The sequence below is a fragment of the Lactuca saligna genome, chromosome 6 (genome assembly GCF_052625555.1).
Source record: "Lactuca saligna cultivar CGN05327 chromosome 6, ASM5262555v1, whole genome shotgun sequence".
Lineage (NCBI taxonomy): Eukaryota > Viridiplantae > Streptophyta > Magnoliopsida > Asterales > Asteraceae > Lactuca > Lactuca saligna.
Window position 1 is genome coordinate 157,412,250 of NC_136422.1, and position 22,266 is coordinate 157,434,515.

Below are 22,266 nucleotides of genomic sequence, written 5' to 3' on the forward strand. Positions count from 1 at the left end.
TCCCATCCACGTCGGTCTTCTTTTTGAAGATCCATTTGCACCCAACGGTCTTACGTTCAGGCACATAATCAACCAAATTCCAAACTTGGTTATCGTACATGGATTGGATCTCGCTATCCATTGCCTCTTTCCATTTCGCAGACTCCGGGCCTGCCATGGCTTCCTTATAGCTATTAGGTTCATCAAGATTTACTAGTGTACCATCACTAATATACGTGTCCCCTTCGGTAGTAATATGAAAACCATAAAACTGGGGATGAACTCTAACTCTATCGGAACGTCTGAGAGGTAAGGATTCGTCAATCGGTTCAACCGGAGTTTCCTCCTCGGGTTGAATGCCAGCGGTAGAGGTTCCTTCATCTATCGACTCTTGAATCTCTTCATGTTCGATTTGCCTCCCACTGTCTCCTTGGTGTATGAGTTCTCACTCTCGGAAAACTCCTCTCCTCGCAACAAAGACAACATTATCTTTCGGTCTATAGAAGAGATATCCAAAGGATGTTTGCGGGTAGCCGATGAAAATACATCGCTCACTTCGAGGTTCAAGCTTGTCGTGAGTATCTCGTCTTACGAAAGCCTCGCAACCCCAAACCTTGATATGTGCCAACGAGGGAGCTTTCCCTGTCCACATCTCGTGAGGTGTTTCGGCAACCTTCTTAGTAGGGACTCGGTTAAGGATATGGGCGGCAGTCTCTAAGGCATACCCCCAAAAGAAGATAGGTAGTGAAGCACGACTCATCATAGAGCGAACCATATCCAATAAGGTTCGATTACGCCTTTCTGCCACACCATTCAACTGCGGTGTCCTAGGAGGCGTCAATTGCGAAACTATTCCACACTCCTTGAGATAATCGTGGAATTCAAGACTTAGGTACTCTCCTCCTCGATCGGATCGAAGCATCTTGATTTTCCTGCCCAATTGATTCTCCACTTCATTCTTGAACTCTTTGAACTTTTCAAAGGTGTCTGACTTTTGCTTGATTAAGTAGATATACCCATATCTACTATAGTCATCGGTAAAAGTCACATAGAAGCTGTTCCCATCCTTCGTGGTTGATCTAAAGGGTCCACATACATCGGTATGTATTAGGTCCAATAGCCCCTCACCCCTTTCACAAGTACTCGTGAAGGGTGACTTAGTCATCTTTCCAAGTAAACAAGACTCGCATGTGTCATCTTCCCTAAGGTCGAATGACTCCAACACTCCATCCTTTTGGAGTTGTGCTATGCGTTTCTTGTTGACATGTCCAAGACGACAATGCCACAAGGATGTTTTATCCATACTAGTGGAAGAATCAATATTCAAAACATCATTTCCTAAGTTATCAACAATCATAACAGTTTCATATATTCCATTACATGGTATAGCTTCAAAGTAAAAGACACCATTTAGATAAGCCAAAATAGAACCATTCTCATTATTAAAAGAAAATCTAAATCCTTGTCTATATAAACCATGAAATGAAATGATGTTTCTAGCCATTTCTGGCGAATAGCAACAATTGTTCAAATCTAAAACCAAACTATTCCTAAGCACTAAAGAATACACTCCAATCTTGGTCACAGACGACGATCTTCTGTTCCCCATGATTAGATTGATCCTTCCTTGCTCTACATCCCTACTTCTTCTTAGTCCCTGCACATTAGAACAAATGTGATAACCACAACCGGTATCAAGAACCCAAGAAATAGCATGATTAGAATCGTTAGATTTGATTGTGTATATACCTGCGAAAGATGGCTTGATCTTTCCTTCTTTGACCGCTTGCAAGTAATCCGGGCAGCTTCTCTTCCAATGTCCTATCTTGTGGCAGTGGTGGCACTCTGCCTCCTTTGGGTTGGAGCAGGGCTTAGCGGGATCAACTTTGGTCCCACTAGAAGAGGCACCATCTCGGGCTTTCACCTTGCGATAGTTATTCGATGAAGCTTTCCTCTTCTTTCCCTTCCCTTGACCAATAGCCAAGACAGGAGCAGCAGATGGATTGGGAGTAGGTGCAACAAACTTGTCTTTGAAGTTGCTCTCAGCGACTCTCAAAAGACCTTGGAGTTTGCTTAGGGTGACCTCCTCTTTGTTCATGTGGTAGGTCATCCTAAATTGGTTGTACATCGGAGGCAAAGAGTGAAGCACCATATCGATCGCCAAGTCTTCACCGAAGTCAACATTTAACTTGCGAAGGCGGTCGACATACCTTTGCATCTTTTGCAGGTGCACGGTAAGAGATTCTCCATGACCCATCTTAGCGGAGATCATGTTAGTGAAAATCTCGTAACACTCTTGTCTCGCGTTTTGGTGGTATCTCTCCAACAAGTCTTGATGCATCTCGTATGGATACATGTCCTCGTAGGACTTTTGGAATTCGGAGTTCATGGTGACGATCATGATGCAATGTACCTTCGTTGCATCTCGCTCATGAGTTTCAATGGCGGTGATTTCTTCGGGAGTAGCAACTTCGGGGTTGATTTTCTCGAGCTTCTCATCGAGGACATTCTCTTTATCCTCATAGCGAGCAATGGTGCGAATGTATCTTATCCATTCGCTAAAGTTCGTTCCATCGAAGGTGACCTTTTGGCAAAGGCTCATCAACGTGAAAGAACTAGCAGCAGCGTTGCTTGCGTTCGACATCTTCAATTAGAAAAAGGACAAAGATAGATTAGAATAATAATCCCTAATTATCACCCAATAAGAAAATTAGGGCTAGGATCCAACAATAACATTTACATACTAGAAAAGGGATGCCGTAATCTAACATGCAAATAAATTGAAGGTAAGTGAATGACGATTCACTAATTCTCCATTACAAAACTTAAACTATTAGTCCTAAGTGTTATTGAGAATTCCTAGGTTCGGATGAGATTCATTGAAACTATTCAATGGCATGTTTAAATCTCGATATGCCCCTCTCGTTTGTGACTGGGATGCCGAGGATCACAAAGCGGGTGTGAATTACCATGCAAATTCACATGGTGCCTTCATTGTAACGATCACCTATTCGATGTGCCGGTAAACCACACACGCTCCATCGAACTATGATAAACAATGAATCACCCTTTGCCACCTTCGCTTAGAACCAATTAGTGTGCCGGTAAACCACACACGCTCCACTAACTTCTCAGCAAGGTGCAAAGTGTAATTTCATGGGATTGTATCAATTCACTTTTCCTAAAGTAACTAAGATTGGTAAATTTTTAAAACGTGTAGTTACTTTGTATTTCTTATTATACTTTTAATGAGAAGATGAGGTTGCCCTATCCTACCCGTTCGGCTAACGACCCTCCACCAATCAAGCAAGCGGTGGGTGTGAGTGTACACCCATTAAGCGCCATTTTATAGGCCGCAACCTTATACCCACCTTATAGATCGGCTTCGTGAATGAGGCCTACTAACGGTAAGACTAGCATTTAGTTATACATATATATATTATTCTAGTAATATCATATTAGTATAGGGTTGTATTTTAAAACCTTTTAAAATCTAGGGTTTGAAATTTAAGTTGTCTAAATTAAAACTTTTAATCACAAATATAAATTTCAAAACTTTAGGGTAGGTTTTAAACATTTAAAACATGGAGGATCAAATAACAAATAATTCCAATTAACAATTAATATCCTAATTATCTTTATTTGATTTATCCAAGATTTCTTTTAAGATAATTATCAAAATAATTAATCATTTATCACATAAGGAAATTAAATATTTTATTAGATGATAAATATCTTTAATTAGATCAAGATTATAGTCATATATATAAAAAAAACGGATTAGGGTTGATCTAATATGATTAAGGTAAGTTTCCATAAGATAAACATGAAAAAATCCCGGTTTTGCCTAATCCTGACGCCCGGACTCGCCGAGTACACAAAGGGACTCGCCGAGTCCACTTTGGAACTCGCCGAGTCCATGAATCATAAACCCAAAATCGAATTTTGCAGGTTTGTTTCAGTTAATCAAGAAACAAATTAAAGAAAACCAAGCTAGGCTCTGATACCACTGATGGGTTTTAGCCATAAGAACTTTCCTATGTGCGCATGCAAAACCCTAATGCTTAGATCTAGGCTTTCTAGTTAAACATGCTTTGAATCCAAGACTTCTAATGGCTAATTAGGTTAAATAACAACATTGAAATAGATCTAGAATCATACCTTTGGATTCCTTGTTGATCTTGTTGTCTTGGAGCTTCTAGAGTCACAAATGTCATTCCTCTAATGGCTTACAAACACCAATAGCAAGCAAGATGATTTAGGAGAGAGGAGAGGGGAGGAATTCGGCCAGAGTATCTCTACTTTAGATGGTGTGTTGAATTCCCTCACCCCTATGGTCTATTTATACTTGTAGACTCCTTAAGGATAACAGCTTTAACCCTAATTGGATAACTTAGACTTTAAGTTGATCCATATCCTTTCCTTGATAACCCTATGGACGATTTTGGCTTATCCAAGCCCTAGAAATCGTCCATCCTATCTAGGATAAGGATTTATAGTCTAAAGTGTAACTATCAAACAATTGACAGTTTATACCCTCTTATTTAATTAATCTCTTTAAGTCACCAAATTAATTCCAATTAATCTATGACTTATATTAATCAAATAACCATATAGTATTCCTTATAATATTTACTCTCTTTTAACAAATCATCCATCAAGTTGCTATGGTGAAGGCAACCCAAAAGGACCATGCACAACAGGATCAAATACTTGCCTATTATAGTTGCAGCCTTAGACACTATTCCAACAGATGCCACGCTCTTTTTGAAGATCATGAGTAAAAAAAACTTTGGTGATATATGTTTGGTTTCGTCTCCTTTGATAAACCCTTCCTTGAATTGGGCTATACAAGCCACATTATATTCATATAGTATGGTTGGAGCGTCCCTGTTAGAAGTTAGACCACAACTCTCACGAATGTGATGAGTTAAATTTCTTAACCAAATACATTCACGGCTTGCCTCATGAATTGCTATAATCTCTGCATGGTTAGAAGAAGAAGCAACTAAAGTTTGTTTAACAGAACGCCAAGAGATTGTGGTACCTCCACAAGTGAAGAAATAACCTGTTTGGGATCGAGCTTTGTGTGGATCAGACAAATATCCAACATCTGCATAACCAATTAACTCCGCATTTGATGAATTTGAATAATATAAGCCCATATCCATAATACCTCGAAGATATCGAAGAATGTGTTTGACTCCATTCCAATGTCTTCTTGTTGGGAAAGAACTATATCTTGCTAATAAGTTTACAGCAAAAGATATACCAGGTCTCGTATTATTAGCAAGATACATCAGTGCACCAATAGCACTAAGATATGGTGCTTCGGGACCAAGAAGTTTTTCATGTTTTTCACAAGGCCGAAACTGGTCCTTTTTGCCATCTAAATGCCTTAGTACCATCGGGGGTACTCAATGGATGTTAGTTATTCATATAAAACTTTTTAAGCACATTTTCTAGATAACTAGATTGATGTACAAAAACTCCATTTTTGGTGTGCTCAATTTGAAGACCCAAACAAAATTTCGTTTTACCAAGATCTTTCATTTCAAAATTTTCTTTCAAACAAGAAGTGGCATTTTCCGATTCTTCAGGAGTTCCAATTATGTTCAAATCATCTACGTAAACAACAATTATCACAAATTCTGATCCAAATCTTTTTATGAATACACATGGACTTAATGGATCATTTTTATAGCACTCTTTCAACAAAAATGTACTAAAACAATTGAAACACATACAGCCAAATTGTTTCAATCTATACAAAGATTTATTTAATTTTACCAAATATACTTCACGAGAATTAGAAGTTTGTGCTTCTGGCACCTTAAACCCTTCTGGGATTTTCATATACATATCATTTTCAAGTGAACCATATAAATAACCGGTAAATACACCCATTAGACACATCTCCAGTTCTGCATATGTTGTTAAACTTATAAAATAACTAAATGTAATTGCATCAACTACTGGAGAATACATTTCTTCATAATCAATTTCGGGTCTTTGGGTAAAACCTTGTGCAACAAATATTGCTTTATATCTCACAACTTCATTTTTCTCGTTTCTTTTGCGCATAAATACCCATTCGTGTCCCATTGTTCTTACTCTATTTAGTATACGAACTACATGTCCAAAAACTTTTCGCTGAGTAATAGAATTAAGCTCTTTATTTATTTCATCTTTCCATTTTGACCAATATTTTCTATTCATACATTACTGAAGGTTCAAGATCCTCATTTTCTTTATAATCGCGCGTGGAACATGATATGAAAAATTATCGTCGACATCTATCTTATTTTGGTTCCATCTTATTTTTGTCATGACATAATTATTGAGATCTCATCATTTTCATTTTTTCAGGTACCTCATTTTCTTTTGTTATGTCATTGGGCTCTTCTAGAGCTTCATTAATCTTTTCAAGAGATTATGTTTTCTCTTTTGGACCATCAATTGTATTTGCTTCATTTCATTTTGGAGGATTTTTATCTTTGGAACTGACTGATCTTCCACGCTTCAAGCATGCCTAAGATTCATTTGCAGTAGTATTTTTTTTTTGTTTCCTTCTGAGATATCAATTATAACTGGAGTAAGTATAGTTGGTACATGAGACTTTGTTACTCACTTAGGATCAGTAAATGCATCTGACAATTGATTTGCTACATTTTGTAAAGGAATTTTTTTTTATTTCAAGTTCACATTGACTTGAATGATGATCTAAAACTGAAAGTGACAATTCCTTTCAAGAGATTTTATTTTCCAGCTTCTTTATTTCTCCCCCTAATGTTGGAAAATATGATTCATCAAAATAATAATCATCAAATATAGCTGTAAATAAATCTCCAATTGATGATTTTAAATATTTTACTATAGATGGAGATTCATATCCAACATAGATTCTGATTCTTCCTGATGACCCATTTTTGTGAAGTGAGGTGGAGAAATGGGTACATAAATTATACATCCAAACATCCTTGGATGGTAAATAATTGGTTCCTGACCGCAAACCAGTTGAGTAGGGGAGAGCTCATGATAACTAGTTGTCATTATGCATATAAGTGATGTTGCATGTAAAGTTTCATGCCCTTATGTTGATTAGGAAGTTTATAATGCATTAGTAATGGTCTTGCAATTAGTTAAAGGTGTTTGATTAACAACTCAGTTAAACCATTTTGTGTATGAACGTATGCAGCATGATGTTCAATAGTTGTCGTAATCAACATGGAATAATCATTAAAAGCTTATGATGTAAATTCTCCAACATTATCAAGTCAAATTTTCATAATTAGTTAATCGGGAAAATGTGCCCTTAGGCAAGTTATTTATGCAAGTAATCTTGCAAAAACCAAATTATGACTAGACAACAAGCACACATGTGACCATCTAGTTGACGCGTCAATTAAAACCATAACATATCTAAATGGTCCACATGGTGTTGGATGAATTAGTCCATATATATCCTCTTGAATTCTTTGTAAGAAACTAAGACTTTCATACCCAACTTTGTTCAATGATGGACTGGAAATTAATTTTCCTTGAGATCATGCAACACAATTCATTATCTTGAAAAATCTTCTGGTTTTTCAAGGAATGACCACTTCAAGTTTCATTTATTCTACATACCATAATTGATCCGGGATGGCCCAAACAGTCATGCCAAACTATGAAGGTAATATCATACATTTTTTATTTTCAATAACATGAATCATTGTAATATTTTCAATAGCATGAATCATTGTAATATTTGTATAGTACAATCTGGAGGACAATACATGTAATTTTTCCAAAAAACTTTTCTTATCCGATATCATTTTTGTAATGTTGAGATAATTTTTATTACCATCATTAGTTGTTTCAATAGGATATCCGTTAGACCGAATATCCTTAAAACTTAATAAATTTCTTGGTGATTTTAATAAAAATAATGCATCACCAATTGTAATTATTTCCACTTGTGGTAATACTATATTCATTCTTCTGGAGCCTTCAATCTTGGTGATTTAGACAAAAATAATGCATCACTAATTTGTAATTAGTGTCCCTTGTTGTAATATTATATTCACTCTTCCGGAGCCTTCAATCATTTTTGCATTACTTGTTATTATATTAATATTTGCTTCTCTAATTGATAAGTAAGCAAAATACTTTTCATTATTAAAAATGCTATGTGTTATTGCATTATCTGCAAGATATGTATCTTTACTATTTTTTTTGCGAATATCCATGTTTCTTTTCAATAAATAAATAAAAACATAAGAAACATTCAACTTAGAGAAATAAATTCATATTTTATTAATTTGGGAAGATTGTGACGATATCATTTCTCATGAAACAAATATGACATAAAAACATAATAAATGTCATGAAACAAAACTTTACATTATTCTGATCAATCACCATCCATATCACCACTTGTCCCTTCTGGGTAGACAAGAAAATCGGCAACATCTAAATGTGTCATTTCTAGTTGATCTTCATGAATATCACTTTGAATAAAATTTGTTTTGATATATTATTTTTCTTTAGATTTTAGATAAGTTTGACAAAGATCAACAAAATGCTTTGGTAAGCGGCATGTACAAGAGCAATGAACGGTCATTCCAAATCGGTGACAAACATTTTCAACTTTATTTTTTCCTTGATCAATTTTATCATTAGGATGTGGATTTTTGCTATTTTCCAACTTCTAGTGGTTGCTTGTAATCTTGTTATTTTCATGATAATTATGATAACTTCCACGACCTCGGTTAGACTCACGACTATTATGATTATATGATGTTGCATTCACTTCAGGGAATGCACTAGAACCGGTCGGGATTGATTGGTGATTTTTCATCAATAACTTTTCTTTTTGTTTAGCCACAAGAAGACATGAGATTAATTCATATTTATTTTAAACATTTCTCATGATATTGCTACTGCAGGAGCATGTTAGTAGTATGAAAACTATAGAAAGTTTTCTCTAGCATGGTTTTCCATAATGAAGATAGAAATCAAAATAAAGACTTGTATGTTAAGGAATTGTTAGTTAAGAAATTCTATAAAATAAGTTATAAGCATTGTACATGTAAAATTATAAAAAAAAAATAAAAAAAAAAATACATACCTAAAAATGATAAGAACAATAAGGAGTTAGACCTCTATGGTAGATTCGTGCTGATAACGTGTTATAAAATATGATCAAATAACAAGATAAATTATAAAGTAAAGAAAGACAAGAGAGTAGAGAAAACTTTTATTCCAATACTTGTGATGAAATCATCAAGTGCCTAATACATATCGCTCACTATTTATACTATCCAAATAAGATGAAAGATTAGCTATAATATGAATGCACATTATGATGGTGTATTATTACATTCATAAAACACATTGAAATGGTTGTCACTAATGCTAAATAATGATGAGAAGTTATGGGAGAAATGAAAAATCCAATAATCATTCACAAACTAATATTTCATAACATTAGCAAAGTTTATTCAACTATAATCTAAAAATAAAAAATAAATTTTTTATTGGTGTCACAAGGTGAGATGTGAGGTTGCAACGATGTCCAATAGTAGTCAGATTGATCGACAATTTACGTTTTAGAAAAGTATGTCATTAGTCATTTCGAAAGGGAGATGATATATTTATTATTTTTCACTAATCAAATTTAAAATAATAATAATAATAATAATAATTTGACTGTTACATCTCTCATTTTAACCGAAAAAATATATATTTTATTTTTATACCTCTCATTTTAGTTAAAATGAATTAATCATGATTAATAAGGATACAAAACACGTTTTTAAAACCAAATTCACAGTTGACTTTTCAAAGTCAAGCCTAAGCATCATCATCCCAAGTTCCATATATATAAAAAAAAAAAAGAGCTTTTAAGTTATATAACAAATAATTATCACATGCATCCACACATCCCATTTTTATCTACAAAATGATATAATACCAAAAAGCCCTCAAAGCCCAAATGCACCCGAAAATGTTATGATATTTGTTAATTAAAGTCCATGAAGGTCGGTTTGGGCGGGCGGTTAGTGGCAGCATCAGGTGGCCGGATCTGCTGTTGTGGCGGCTGTTGAGGGTTCTGATTACCAAAGTGATGAAATGTTTGTTGGTGTGATGAATATTGGGGCGGCAATGAGCGGTGGTGGTGGTAGTTCATCCCATTAAGTGGCGGCAGTTGACCGGTCTCGATTTTGAGCCGCTGCACTTCTGCTCTTAGGGTTTCATTCAAAGCTGTTGAACAAAAAAAAAATGAAAAAATAAATTATGTAAATACAAAGTAATTTAACTTTGAAATTACAAAAATTAATAACGATGAATGAAAAAAAAATAGAACATGCTTTCATTTGCATTTTTCATGTCGATTAAAAACACAAATGTTACATATTTAAAAAACATAGCGCTCATTACATTATTTTTATCGTTTTTTTTTTTAATAATATAACTACATACTTCATAAAAATAAAACAAATATCAAATATGACGTTAGTTTAAAACAACAAATTAGAGAAGGGTGCTTTATAAAACATTTCAAATATTCGAGGATAAATTATTATTATTAGAAAAAGCTTATGCATTAGAGAAGATTTATAAAGATAGTTTTTTGTTGATGTTACAAAACAAATAAACCATTATAGACTCTCTTAGAAAATCCTACCTATTACATTATCCAAATTTAAAAAAAAAAAAAAAAAGAAAAAAAAAATTCCAGGCATAATAGGGTAGATTTTTCAGAGTACAATGTCCTAATAAGAAAAAAGTTAAAAAGTTAAAGATACAAAGCTATAATTTGGTCGATTTTTTAAAGTATAATGCCTTAGTAAATATTTAAGAAAAAACGTTGGATACTTGAGGAAATGGTAGGGAAAAAATAAATGAGAACAAATTCGTAAACAATTAGGACTCAATGAAACAAAAAATCTTATCGTATTTAAGTCAAAAATGAACAACAATATATAGCTTAATGGATTAAGTCATGTCCTCATTATTAAGTCTTTTTATCTTTAAAATGCTAATTACCATCTCTAAGTTTTGCTTGTTGTTCCATGGCTTGTAACCGCAGCTTGAGCTCTTTGTTCTCAGAGGTTAGTCCAGTCGTATCCCGCTGCATCACAATAAAAAATAATGAATACAATAAATTTATATCGAATTTCACGTCTTTTCTTTCTATTTTTATTATTGTTCAAAAGTATTTTAATCCTGTCAATAATTTTAAAGTTACCATTTAGGAGACATGACAAGTTTTTCCTAGGGCTAATTTCAACCACAAGGGTATTTACGTCTTTTTACACATACCTGGAGCATTGTCACTTGGGTAGACAATGTTGTTGCCTCATTTTGAAGGGTTTGTACTTTTCTCTCCAATTCACTTGTATACCTTATTTTCCTCTCCTTTGATCGTGCAGCTGATTGTCTATTTGCAAGAATTCTACATACAAACCACAAAGCCATATAAAATTGAATCAAATATCAGGCCTTTTACCAATATGTAATGAAATTAAACTCCACTACTAATTGGGAATTTGTTTGGATACATGTTCTTAAAGTGATTATGTGCTAATTGAAGTTGTGATAGTCGAATAGTCATAAGCAATTTTACTCTAATTATCAAACTAACAATCCGACAATGATAATCATGATATAGATTTAAGTGGCAATAATTACGTGATCACTTTCAAAATGCATAATTTAAACAACCCTTAAGCATAAGAAGGATGAGAAACAAAAGATCTTTTGAAAAGATGAAAACTTTTAGCAAATTGCGTAGGTTTGTGAAGAAATTGATCAATTAAATGGGACCCAATTGAAGAAGTAACAAAAAAGTTAGAAACTTTGAGAGAAAATAAGGACACGATCGAAACCTTTTAGCTCTCTTGGGGTCGATCAAAGCAAGTTCAGCTAGTTTATCAGGGGCAAGGGCTTTCTTCGAATTATCCAACATCATCAACATCGAATCCCCTTCAAAAGACGACGCGGCGGACCCATCCATCGAATTACTATGCCTATGACGATACCCACCGCTCGCCTCGGCGGCGGAGCTTAAACCTAACCCATCGAAGAAATCAGCGTCCACAGAGAGGCTTCTGATATGATTAACGGGTCCCGGAGGTCTACTCGCCGTCGATTTGACGGCGTTGACGTCTGATGACTCTCCCTCCGACTTAGACGATGATTCGCCGGTGGTTGTGGGGATGGGAGCGTCGGATGAGAGAGAAGGTAAGTCGATGTTGGCGAAATTAAAGTCGGCAACAACATCATCTAGAAGGATGTCTTCGTCTGGGAAACGGAAGAACGTCTCTGACTGGGCGCGGCGGTGGTGGGCGCCTCGGTTGGGTGTTTCAGGCATCTGTTCGATGTCCATCCGTCCACCGCCGTAATATGAGGCGGAGGCGATTGGTTTTCCGGCGAACTTGGGGTCCATAAAAGCCAGCACCAGTTTTTGGGCAGCGGCAGGTGAAGTGCAGGCATGACACTTCTTGTACCATAGAGAGATATTGAGAGGAAAAAAAGGGAGCGCGTGTTTTCCGATGTCGAGGCAAGGGTGTTTTTGTCATTTCACAAAATTGTATTTTATTTTTCATGTCTTATTATTATTTATTATTATTACTATAATAAAATAATCAAACACTTTTGAAAACATGATACACCAATAAAATATTTTTCCATTTAATGATACCAAAACATTTAACTTCCTGTAGTAAGATGTTATATTACATATTAAAAAATAATATTTTTTTAACAAAAAAACTTCGAATAAATATTTTTATATTAGTATTCTGTAATCACGATATAAAAGTATAATCAATTGTAATTTAGTAGTAAATCGTATGCAGAAGAAGAGAGAGTCACTTTACCTATAAAAAGAAGTTTTTTCTTTAATTTTACAAATCTTAAACCGTAAGTGATGTATTATCTCTCAAAGCTCTATTTGTGGAAACGAAAAAATAAAGCATTAAGTGTAAAAACTAGTACATCATGTCAAAAAACAACTTTGTGAAGGCCATTGCATTTTCATATGTCAAATCAACGACATTTGAGGTATGCATTTGTTTTTTTTATGTATTTATGGAATTCTGTCACATCGTTGGGAAACATTTAATTATAATTTATATTAAAGTTTATAATAATGGAAGGTTATTACCTAAATATGATATCGTAGATCTAAAATCTCTGTCTTGAGGTGTTATGACCAGTTTTAGAGTGTGAAGAGGGAGGGGAGGTGCGGTACGGAAATGAAATGAGATAGAGAAATCGAGTGTTTGTGGTGGTTGACAAGAGTTTGGTCGTGGAAAGCTTGTTTGTCGAAATCTTAAGAGGAGAAAGTGGAGCAAAAAGGAGGTGTCTGCAATAATCTTTTGTTTTGGTATGAAATCTCCTTCATCTAGCATTCATTCTTCTTATATTTCTCACTAAAACACCAAACATCACCACCACAAACCACCACTGTCACCGATGGTTGTAGTCAACATTTAAATTTCATTTAGCCCACAATCATCTCATCACCACTATTAAATAGTGGTGAGCTCATATGACCTTTAAATTTCATGGATTAAGATTGTAGTCAACATTGTTTTTCCTTACCTTTTTTGGCAATGTTCTTATTGTGATGAGTTACACCATCCTATGACCACCTGTAAGTCCTGAAAAACTGAGAACCAGCTAGTTATCAACACAAGATCAAACCAAAAAATGATAAAACAAGGAATAGAAGCAAGAATGATCCAAATTGCACACGTTTATATTAGCTGCAAACGTCAGGTACAATGGACTCGAAAACACACGCATACGACTGTAAATTGCTACCGTAATCTGACACCAACAGACACTATATATAGGGAACAGTGGTTGCAAACACATTTACAGCCGTAAACGCGTTTCAGCCGCAAACAACACACAAACTGCAACCCTTATAATTACATGAAAAATACCAACACAACATATACAAAAAAAAAATGCATAGCTCAAAACAATAAAATATGACCTAACAGTCTCCCTTTTGGTTTGAGACTAACATGAGCTCGGATCTTCCCATTGCCCCCAACCACATATTCTTGCTAATAATCTCAGCGATCATACTTGTGAACTCTTTAGCGGTGGGCTTGAAAATCTCATTTTTCACCACGATTTGATGTTAAGCCAAGGTGTGATTGTCACATTCACCGAACTGGAGGAGATCCTTCATCGTAACAACATGAAATACACCAGTTGGGAATTTGATTACAGCAGTGGCTGTGGCCTCATCGAAAACCTAATATTCCATATCATGAAGAGATTCATCATAGAAATCCTGAATAATGAGAATTTCTTTCATCTGATTTGTAGGAGGCCACATCACAGTTCTCATGGCTTTGTTGGTTTTTGGATCAAGGACATCTTTAGCTTTCTTCACAAATGATTATGTTGTCTTCATTCCAACAAACTTCCTCTTCACTTGATTCTCCAAAAAGAGTTTGAAGTAACTCCCTTGAGGATCAACTGATGGGTTATGGAAGGGAGCATTAGCAAGCTTAGTCAGATCTACTTTTATCCAAGACCCAAAATCATTCGTGTGTTTATAGTATTCCGTGTTTCCACTCTTTCTTTTCACCGCCCAAATATTTAATTTGTCTAAAATCCCCACATCAGTATTCTTGATTGGTCGCCATATTTGGTTCTGAACCGCTTCTTTTCCAGCTCAGTTACGGTCAGTTGAGGTTGGTCTCCACGAACATTCTGTTGGGAAGTTTAGGGTTTGTGGTAGAGATTTGGATAAAAACTTAGATCGTGATATCACTTTCCGAACTGATATTTCTAACCTATGTCTGGGTTACAAGAAATTCAGCCTAGGATAATCAAAGTGGAAACTTACGTTTCTAGGCACACAAGACGTAAGCCAATATACTATAGGATTCTGTGAAAGTCTAATGAAAACAAGAGCTTAAGATCGTAACCCTCTTCTGTAGAGGAAGAGTTGTTTATATATTAAACACGATTAGGGTTTCATTAGGGTTGGGCTGTCATTAGTTGCTTTGGAAGCAAGTAATGTTAATCCGAATTTAATGCAGCGGGACCCCAGCCAGGGGAACTGCCCCTTGGACCCCGCTAGGGGCACTGCCCCTTTGGAAACCCCGGACCCCCGACTAGTCGTTGAACCAACTTCTGATTCGATCTTATACATACATGCACTCCGCACAACCCCGTACATATATTAGAGTACAAATCATGAAGCCTCTTACCTCACATGTTGGTTCCAATTACTTAAAATGACATGGTGACACTAAAACCAACAACACATTCTTGTCAGATGTCTTAATGAAAAGCTATTTCCCTTTCCTTTTAGTAGAGACACGCTTCTGATCTAGCTTCAAAGTAACTCTGGGATTACCTTAAGCAGGTTCGACATCAAATCGATCAACAATACGAGTGGTTCGAACAGTTGGAGGATCATTGAGTGGGTCTTATTGAGATGCTTGGATATGGGCATTGAGATGAGTCTCGACTGCACTGGTCTCTCCGCTGGATGTCTTGAATTTGTCTCAAAATTCACTAATCAGCTTGTTCTTAAAATCAAAGTAGCCAGTGGATAGAGCACCCAGATTGAGCTACAGAACTGAAATTTGTTGAGATTTTTCAAGATTTTCCTTTTCAAGATCAGAAACTCGAAAATCTAGAGTTCTTATCAAAATATCTCTCTCGATAATCTTCGGGTTCAAGATTCCAATCTCTGCATGAAGCTCAGAAATTAATAGATCAACTCCCCCAAAACTCCTTACACCAATAGATACACCTTTGCCTCGGGGTGTAGGGTCAGAATCTTGTTGAGCTAAAAATCTGGCAAGCCTCTCCGAGGCAACATCATGCACAGGTTGGGGAGTTGGTAAGCCACCAGGAGCTGAAGAACTCTCGGTTTCAAAAGGTGAGCGAGCAGTGTTGGGCTCCTCATGCATTGTTTGGTTATCAAAGTGGGTTGGTTCGGTTGGAGTTTCGGCTGCAGCGGACTGTTAAATGTCTTGAACATGTTCCCTGATAAGCACTCTCGGCCTTGAATCGACTCTTCTCCTTTTGAGTGGAGGCTGGGAGGATGGTGTCTCATGAAGATCACTATTAGATGGCGTAATGGCAGGAGTAAGATCTGCACGGGGAGGAATCCTTGCAGAAGAATCCAGATTAGCAATAACCTCGGCCATCTGATCACTTGTTGAAAGTGACACTTTAGGAACGTTAACATCTCTCCCTGAATCAGTTGAAGGATTTACAATGTCATTGATGTCATCAAAAAACAAATTGAGGTCATCATTGTTTGGCTCGAAATCAATATTCTGCTCGAAATCAAAGTCCAGATCAGCATTCTCATAGCCTGATAAGTCATCACCTTGAACCATTTCAGTTCCATCATCATCTTCATCCTTATCATCATCAAAACTAAGACATCATCCTCTTGACCCATTTATTCATCATCATCATTTTCATCTTTATTGGTTACTGGCACATGTTCTTCAACAATAATTGCAACATGAAGAACATCTTCTTCATGATCAGAAACAGCGACCTCATCATCTTCATCATTAAAGGAACTTTTTGATTCATAAGCTTCACCAATCTTAGCAAATTGACCAAATTTCTCCAACGGCTATTTTCCTTGAAATACGAATTTTGTACCCTTGCGATTTTGCTTCATTAAACCCAACGTGTTTGCACCCAAAGTTTTCAAATCCAAGGAATCACCTTTCCTTTCTAAGTCTGGATATTTACTATCAAAGGTCATCTGAAGGAATCTTGGATACATCAAAAAAATTTCTTTCCTCTTCCCTTGTAAGTTGTTCTTCATCTTATTCAGCACATATCTTGAAAAAATAAATTCAATATCCATGATTAAAGCAACTATGGCGCCAGTGTTAAGAAGTGAAATTTCATCAACACTTGTTTTTCTACCAGAGATGCAAATTACGAAGGAGTGAGCAAGAAAATGCCAATACGGAGGCAAAAGCCTTTTCATTGTGGGAGGGAACACTCCTTCATAGCTCATTCTCTCTAGAATCTCTTCAGTCTTTTCAACATGAATTTCAGTCGGAAATCCTGGCTGGTCTTTGAATTGAAGTACTTTGCGTATAATCCGTTCTGACACTATAATCTTTCTTCCTTGTATAACAGACTCCACTATGCTTTCTCTATTTTCTCATTCACTAACTGAAGCTTTATCCCAAAACTACATAACCAACTCCTCTGGATTCGTTTGATAAGCATGAGCAAGTCTGCAAGTTCTAAGTCCATGAATCATGGACCTAAACTCTTGATGTCATGCTGGAGGATCTGACAAATAAGCAACAATATTGTGATTTTCCGAAAAGTTCAAGTTAGTCATTTGATCTGCATTAAAACAAGCCAAGTGAGAAAATCAAGAATTTAAGCAATTAAAAAAAATTCAATTACAAGTTGATTTGGCCTTAAATTTATTTTCTTTATTCAAATGAAAAATAAGTATATGGTTGAAAAACGAGTTTACAGCTGTAAACATGTTTACGGCTGTAAATGGGTTTACGACAGTAAACGCATTTACAGTTGTAAACGGCTTAACGACGGTAAACGCATTTATGGTTGTAATCAGATCTATGACGGTAAACAATTCCGAACACATATAGGCATTTATAACCTGCAAAATATGAATGAATCAAGTTAGATTTTAGCATTATGGCCTTCACAATCATTATACCTTGATAAGTTGAGGTTTAATTTCAGAAAAAACGCACAAACAAATGATGGATCGAAATCAGAAGTTGAGAGAGAAAGGGAAGAGATGTTTGTGGCTATAAACGAAATTGTGAGGAAAGTGGGGTTTGCAGCCGCAAATGCTCCCTTTTATACCTAATACCAGATCCGGCCAAAAACCCATGGGCTGCAAACCAAATGCCTTAAATTCAAACCCAATACATCCAATTTAATTAAAATGAAAACAATTTGAAGACATAAAAATAAAATAAAAATAAGATAAAATCTAAAAAATTAAATTCAAACTAACAATTTTTAATTTTTTTAATTTTTTAATTTTTAGAAATAAAAATAAAAATAAAATAAAATAAAATGACTCTAAAAACTTTTCACCACTTCAAAAATTTATACTTTTGGGATCAAAGTTTTAAGACAACCTTAACCTGTTTTCAGTACCTTCACCTTCAATAATAGATCTGGTCAATCGCCGATATTGTAATCCACTTAAACACAAAATTTTGTGACAATATTTGATAGATTATAAGTGACAAGACTTTTGACCCTATATACCTAAATAATATTCCTAAAGGGACCATTTGGCTGACGACGACCAAAGATATTGTTGTCCACCTAAATTTAGCAGTGAGATCTACATACAACCTATTAAATGTTCAATTTTAGATGTACTAGAATGTGTTTCCCATTTCCTGATATACCCAGGTAATCAAGAACTTCCAAAGTACTCCTTACTTTAGATGAACACACAATTATTAAGGAAGAAGATAGATTTAGAAATGCATATGTCGTATTCCCAGGTCGGATATTTTCTAATCATGTAGAGGGATTAACATATGACTAACTGAATTAGAGGGATTGAGAAATAGAATTTTGCATATGTTGTGTTCCAGGTCGGATAAAATCTTATCATGCAAAGGAGACATCATATGACTAACAGACATAAATAATTGCATATAGAAGGAGATGCATATAGATAGAGTTGCATATGTTGCAGTACGGGTCAGATCTCTTCCAATCACAGAGAGAAGACAACATGTGACTGATAGAAAGAAAGCAAGAAAATAATCTTCTACAGACCTACTTTATCGGAATTCCCCAGTCGCCATATCAGCACCAGAATTAAGGACATGGGACCATACATCAAGGAAAAGTTAATCCACAATTCTAGATATATATTATTTTAGTGTATCCCGTAAGTTCCCATGTATATCTCACTGCTCAATCTACCAGAGTGTTGTATTGTTAGACCAAACGGAACTAACTAGGTCCACAAAGTCAAGTCCTTTTAGTTGTCAATCTATGCCAAGTCCTTTTGAATCTTTCGTGCCTACCAACACATTGAACACAGAGTCTAAACAATTCAAATTCAGTATTTTACACAAGTTAAAATTGTCTGTTATCACTTGCTTGATATCACATCCCAAATAAGAACCTTCAAACGAACCATCACGAGACAATATTTTTGGAATTTTTGTTTTATATTTTTTTGTGTTTTAATTTCTCCCCATAAATTTATGCATATGAAAGAATGGAAATAAAATGCGTAAATTTAAACTAATAAAGTCTATCCTAAAACAAAATTAGTCTTCAAAATAGATCTTTTTTAGAAAGCTCACAAGCACATAGAATCGAGATTTGTTGAATGGTTTGGTAAACAAATATGCCACATTGTTATCAATGTGGATTTGTTCCAAACGAATGAGCGAGCTCTCATAACAATCTTCAATAAAATGAACCTTGATGTTGATGTACTTGGTTTTGGAGTGTTGGACTGGATTTTTGGCAATTTGGATAACAGCATCATTGTCACAAAATATTGGAGTTTCAAGAAAATTCAAGCCATAATCGAGAAGTAATGCTGAATCCAGATGAATTGGGAGGAACAAGCCGAAGCAGCAACATACTCAACCTCAGCTGTTGATGTTGACACGGTTTGTTGTTTCTTACATTGTCAAGATACCAACCGGTCTCCCAAAAATTGACATCCTCCCGATGTTGATTTCCTGTCAAGCTCACATCCTCCATAGTTACTGTCAGCAAATGCATATAAGTTGAAATCACGATTTTTAGGATACCAAAGACCCAATTTAGGGCTACCTTTAAGATACCTAAAAATCCTTTTGACAACAATTAAACACGAAAGTTTAGGATTAGCCTGATAACGCGCGCATTGACAGACTGCAAACATGATGTCGGGTCTATTGGCCATTAGATACATTAGGGAACCAATCATCAAGCGGTAGTTTGTCTGATCAACAAGCTCCCCCTCTAGGTCGGGAGACAACAACGATATTTCAACCATTGGAGTCAATTCAATCTTTGAATCTTTAAATCCAAACTTCTCCAGCATGTCTTCAACGTATTTGCCTTGATGTAACAAGATTCAGGCTGAATCTTGTCGAATTTGAAGCCCTAAAAACATAGTCATTTCACCCAACGAACTCATCTCAAATCTTTTCTTCATGATAGTCTCGAACTCTTTGCACAACTTGGAACTTGTCGACCCGAAAATGATTTCGTCCACATAGAGTTGTACAAGAACCAGGTCTGCACCTACATGCTTGATGAATAAGGTTTGATCGATCGTTCCCCATGTGTACCCATGTGCAAGCAAGTGCTCTGCAAGAGTGGCATACCAACCTCCGGGAGCCTAATGTAACCTATATAGAGCATTGTCCAACTTGTAGACATGATTCGGAAACTTGGAGTTGACAAAACCAGGAGGTTGATCAACATAAATTTCCTCCTTCATAGTGCCATACAAGAAGGCGGTCTTGACATCTATCTGATAAACAGTAAATTTCATGTATGGAGCATATGCTAGGAATATACGAATGGCTTCCAAACGTGCAACCGAAACATATACTTCTGTGTAGTCTAGACCCTCGATCTGCCTGAATCCATGAATGACCAATCGAGCCTTATTGCGCACAATCACCCCGGGATCGTCTTGCTTATTTCTAAACACCGAGCGCATGTTTAAATACTTTTTTCCCTTCGGTAACTCAACCAGCCAGTTTTTCGAATTGATTTGACTCTTCGTGCATCACATCAACCCATCTAGGCTCATTTAACGACATTGTCACACTTTTGGTCTCAATCTGATACATAAAGCACGAATAGAGACATGTATTGGCATCTCCACTCTGACTTCTCGTTTTAACGCCTTCTCCTATTGGGCCAGTGACATTTTCAATTAGATGATCGCATTGAATTCTTGCTGGGATTTCATGGCTGATATCATCGATTAAGACTGGAAGTGTGTTGATATTTAAGAATATATCTTCAGCTGAATTACTCGCCTCAGACGATCTAGGATCGTGAGAGGTACTCGCCAAGTATTTATTTGAAATCGGTTTAGGAAAGAGAAGCTCATGAACAATTGAGTAGCAACGGAAGTATCCCTTGACATGACCTCTCTTTCAGCAGGGGTAAGGGGAGTGACTTCAGCATCAGAACATATTCATTGACTTAGAGAACTTAAGGAATTACTTGGAACAACTTCTTCCACTCTAGGAGACACGGGGATCGCCAGGGGTGGTCTGTACACAACATCTTCCTCTTCATCTTCAACAATTGTACTTGACCGTGATCAGGAACCTAAAACATTATCGGAATACACATTAAAGGATTTAAACAATGATGCATAATCAAATAACCAATCAGGTGCAACTGTCGCATCTGTCTCATTTCCTCCAGCCAACACATGTCATAAGATTCCACAATTTTCTTGGTGGCTTTATTGTATACACGGTAAGCAGTATGTGTGGCGTATCCCAAAAAATAGCAGTCATCGGCCTTTGCATTAAACTTGGGGTTGGATTCGAGGTGAAGAAGGGTACAAGGACATCCAAATATTCTGAAATGAGCAACTAATGGCTTGTGATTGAATAAAATCTCATACAGGGTCTTCATTTGAGCTTTGTTGATCAGGACACGATTCTAAACGTAACAAGCAGTGTTGATCGCCTCAGCCTAGAAGAAGACTGAAAATTTGGAATCATAGAGCATCGTCCTTGCAATGTCCATCAGAGTACGCTTTCTCCATTATGCAACATCGTTTTGTTTTGGTGTCCGAACATAATTGTATTAACACAAGATTCCCTTTTCTACACAGAAGTAATCCAAAAACTGCATTCTTGACCTCATTGCCATTATCAGTTCTAAGCGCCTTCACCTTTTTGTTTGTCTAATTCTCAATCATCACAATGAACTTCTTGATCAAGCCAACAATCCCACTCTTGTTGGATAGAAAGAAAACCCATGTGAAATGAGAGTAATCATCAATCACAACAAGACAATAAGAATTTTTGTTGATGCTGAGAACGTTGACTGGACCAAACAAATCCATATGCAATAGTTGAAGAACCTTGCTAATTGAATTGACCGACTTTGGCAAATGTGTCATGCGATGATGCTTTCCTTGAGTACACGCCACACACTTTTCAAAGGTTATGAAGCCCTTGACAGGAAGACCGCACACAATCTCATTTTTAGCAATCTGATTGAGGTTCTTGGCATTAGCACGGCCAAGATGACGGTGCCAAAGCATGAAATTATGTTCTGAGA

General features: G+C 36.0%; 1 protein-coding gene across 1 annotated transcript; it reads right to left on the reverse strand.

Moving 5' to 3' along the window:
* Window positions 1-9,810: 9,810 nt before the first annotated feature.
* LOC145001658 (transcription factor VIP1-like) lies at window positions 9,811-12,483 on the reverse strand. Its single transcript, XM_078961011.1, has 4 exons — window positions 11,856-12,483; window positions 11,290-11,422; window positions 11,014-11,098; window positions 9,811-10,227 (listed from the first exon to the last, which is right to left on the reverse strand). Exons 1-4 carry the CDS (start codon window positions 12,413-12,415, stop codon window positions 9,986-9,988), a joined length of 1,020 nt encoding a protein of 339 aa, XP_078817137.1. The 5' UTR covers window positions 12,416-12,483; the 3' UTR covers window positions 9,811-9,985.
* Between the last annotated feature and the right edge of the window lie 9,783 nt (window positions 12,484-22,266).